Below are 3,119 nucleotides of genomic sequence, written 5' to 3'. Positions count from 1 at the left end.
AGGAATTATTTGAGACTCCCACTGACCACAAATGAACGAAAAGCGCTTGAGAGCTGAGTTGCTCTAAGAAATTTACCTTTTGTCCTTTCTCATCACACAGATGTTTCACTTATGGCATCTGAGCTCTTAAAATTGAAATCCTAGGCCCTGCGATGGGCTCTTAGCCCCAGAAGAATCCTCTGAGGGAAGTGAAGCAACACTTTTGTTTTTCAGAGTATGCCCCAGCAGCCTCCATATATATTACAGAAATCCACCGTGCAGCAGCTGAGGGGAGTTTTAAGTCCTCCTGCCCCGACGGCTGTGCTCGAAGGAGTTAATTGTTCCCCATCCTGTGCGTGCTGATGCATCCAGGAGGCTGCACGTTGGTCCCTTGCGGATATAACCAACAGTTCTTCCACAAACCCTGTTCCGTAGTGGGGCAAATGTTCTTGTGAATGCTCCTGGGAGACGTGGAAAGCCAAAGTCCCAGAGCCAGAGTCCCCTGTTTGCCAGCATTGTTCTTGTTTCCTGTGAATAGCAGCATTTTCAAACTGGGCACAGAGTGGGTTGAGAGTAGCCCTGAAGAGAAGGACTTGGGGGTGTTGGTAGATGAGAAGCTCAACCTGAGCCAGCAGGGCGCTCCTGACAAGAGTGTCCAGTGATAGGACAAGGGGAAATGGATTTAAACTGAAGGAGAACGGGTTCAGATTGGATCTGAGGCAGAAATTCTTCAGTGCGAGGGGGTCAAGACTCTGGACTAGATTGCCCAGAGAGGCTGTGGCTGCCCCCTCCCTGGAGATGGTCAAGGCCAGGTTGGATGAACCTGGAGCAACCTGGGCTGGTTGAGGGTGTCCCTGCCCATGGAGGAGATGAGCTCTTGGTCATTCAATGACTCTGTGATTTTCTGGCTTTGCAGCTTCACCCGCTGCTGTCATTGCGGGCTGTTTGCGCTGGAGTCAGAGAAGAATTTGCCAACTCCAATTCTTCTTTCCTTCTCGCTGTAGATGACACAGACGACCCAATGGATGTGAAGGTAAAGCGTGACCACTCCGAAGAAAACGTTGCAAAAGGAAAAGCAGCCAAGATGACAGAACAAACCGAGATCCCGTCCGGGATTACCTGCTGTGAACCAGAAAATGGCAAAAAGTGCGAGCCAGAGGCCAGCTGAGCTCAGCTCGGCACTTTGCCCCACGGATGCTTCCCCTTCCTTGTGGACTGAGCTCCAGAAAGAGGGTGCATGTTTGTTAGCGCGGTTACTTTGAAGGAAACTGTCTGTCTCTCAGCAGCTTTACGAGCCATTTGTGGCAGCTTCTAGGTAGATTCAAGTGGTGATTTGTTTTGACGGGACATGTCGCTGTAGCATCGTTCAAATCCACTTAATGTTTGTGCGTCTGTGTAAATAATTTTAAGCGTAAGCACAAGTTTTTCCAACACGTGTCAGTGTTCACACGTTAGGGTTAAAAGCGTGACTTGCCTGTCTTATAGAGACAGAGGGTGAGGGATTTCAGACGACGTTTTTAATTTCCCAGTTAGTGCTTGCAGCCCCCACTTTGGGGAGGTGCAGCAGAACACAGCCCGTTGTGCGCAGTTCCTATGGTTTAAATTGGATTTTTATGCATTTTAAGGGTAAACTTGCAAAGTGTCTCACTGAGACAGGGCCGATTGCTGCTTCACCATGACTCTCCTTCTTGGCTAATTCCTCTAGAACTGTAGGGCAGATGTTATTTCTGTCGTGTACCACACGTACCAAATTTACCCTTCCATCGAAATGTCTCGTCGTGATGTTTCACAAGGCTGGATTAGTCAATTATCTTTGTTATGGCTGGGGGTTTGGTGGGGATGGGAAGAGCAGAGTGGGTTTGTAATCACTGTAGGAACTCCTTTTGTTTTTAAAAGAAATAAAAGATGATTTGTGATGTGAAAAATGTGAGGTCTCTAGAGCAATCTGTTATTACAGTTGGCATCCATTGGTCCTCTGTGGAAACCCAGCTGCAGGACAACTCCAGCAGCAATCCAGTTCACTGAACTCCTTCCCCTTGAAGGTATCCACGGACCTAGTGTGGAAGCAGGACAGGACCCGTGTGCACCAGGAGGAGGCCAAACCCTGCTCCTAGAAGCACCTTCCAACGCTGCAAGGGTGACCAGAAGGAAAGGCAGTTACTGAGCTCTTGAAGAGGGGAGGTGGCCAATGCAGCGCTTGTGACCTCGGGGAGGCTGGCTGCTGCTCCGAAGCTCCTGGCATCCCGCTCGGTCCCCATGTGTTGCCTGATCTAGCTGAGAGGTGTCCCTGCCCATGACAGGGAGGCTGGATTAAATGATCTCTAAGGTCCCTTCCAGCCTAGGCCAGTCTATGATTATTATCTTTGTGATTGGGTTCCTCCCTGTGCTTTAAAGGATTTCTTGCACCCATCTCCGCAGCGCTATAACCCGGTGTGGGTGGCCACAGGAATGCAGAGTCGGTTCTCGCCTCATGTTTTCAGGCACAGTCGTTACCTTCAGTTCCTAAATGGTCCAGTCTTCGGTTACCTGAAACATTTCCACCTCGGAGTGCTTTGTGTCACCTGTGCTTCACTGGGAGTCCTGGGAGATACCCCGTACAGCAGAAGACAGGACCGTCAGCAGCATCGAATGTTGTTCAGCATCACTTGTAACGTCATGGTGCAGGAGATGACTTAGGACGCTCAGCAGTTACGAATGTGTGCACGGCCAGGGCAGCACCCACCCCAGGAGGAGATTCCAGCCGGGCGGGTGACTCTGGTCAGCCATGGGAGGAGCCAGGAGGATCCAAGGCCTCTTTAGGGCTCCTTTTATTATAAAGCAGTTGCAAGGTCTGGTCTTTGGTTGGGAGGGACGGGGCTGGTGTCTGCGAAGGAGCTGAAGTAGGAGCAACATTTGAGCGGGAAACTATGAGGGCGACGGAGCCCTACGACATCGGCTTCTGGCTGACAAAGTAGCAATGGAGGAGTTCCTGTGAAGGAGAAAGACCGAGGTCTAGTTTATGACCTCATGGCAAGAAGACTTGCTTGGTAAAAATGAATTGCCAATCAGAAAGAATATTTCTCTATGCCTTTTTCTCCGTGGTGTAGAACTTGACTTGTTGAGGGCTCGGGCTGGGCTGGGCGCTGAGAGACGCTCTCTGC

At 50.4% G+C, this 3,119-nt stretch overlaps 1 protein-coding gene across 1 annotated transcript in view; it reads left to right on the top strand.

Moving 5' to 3' along the window:
* LOC104271347 (cryptochrome-2-like) overlaps positions 1 to 1,147 on the top strand; it is a 9,234-nt gene extending 8,087 nt beyond the window's left edge. Inside the window, 1 exon segment of the mRNA XM_009865982.1 lies at positions 984 to 1,147. Coding sequence (XP_009864284.1) covers positions 984 to 1,147 — 164 coding nt within the window.
* Positions 1,148 to 3,119: the final 1,972 nt, after the last annotated feature.

The sequence above is a fragment of the Apaloderma vittatum genome, unplaced genomic scaffold, assembly GCF_000703405.1.
Source record: "Apaloderma vittatum isolate BGI_N311 unplaced genomic scaffold, ASM70340v1 scaffold25623, whole genome shotgun sequence".
Lineage (NCBI taxonomy): Eukaryota > Metazoa > Chordata > Aves > Trogoniformes > Trogonidae > Apaloderma > Apaloderma vittatum.
This window is presented reverse-complemented; position numbering and strand designations above follow the sequence as displayed.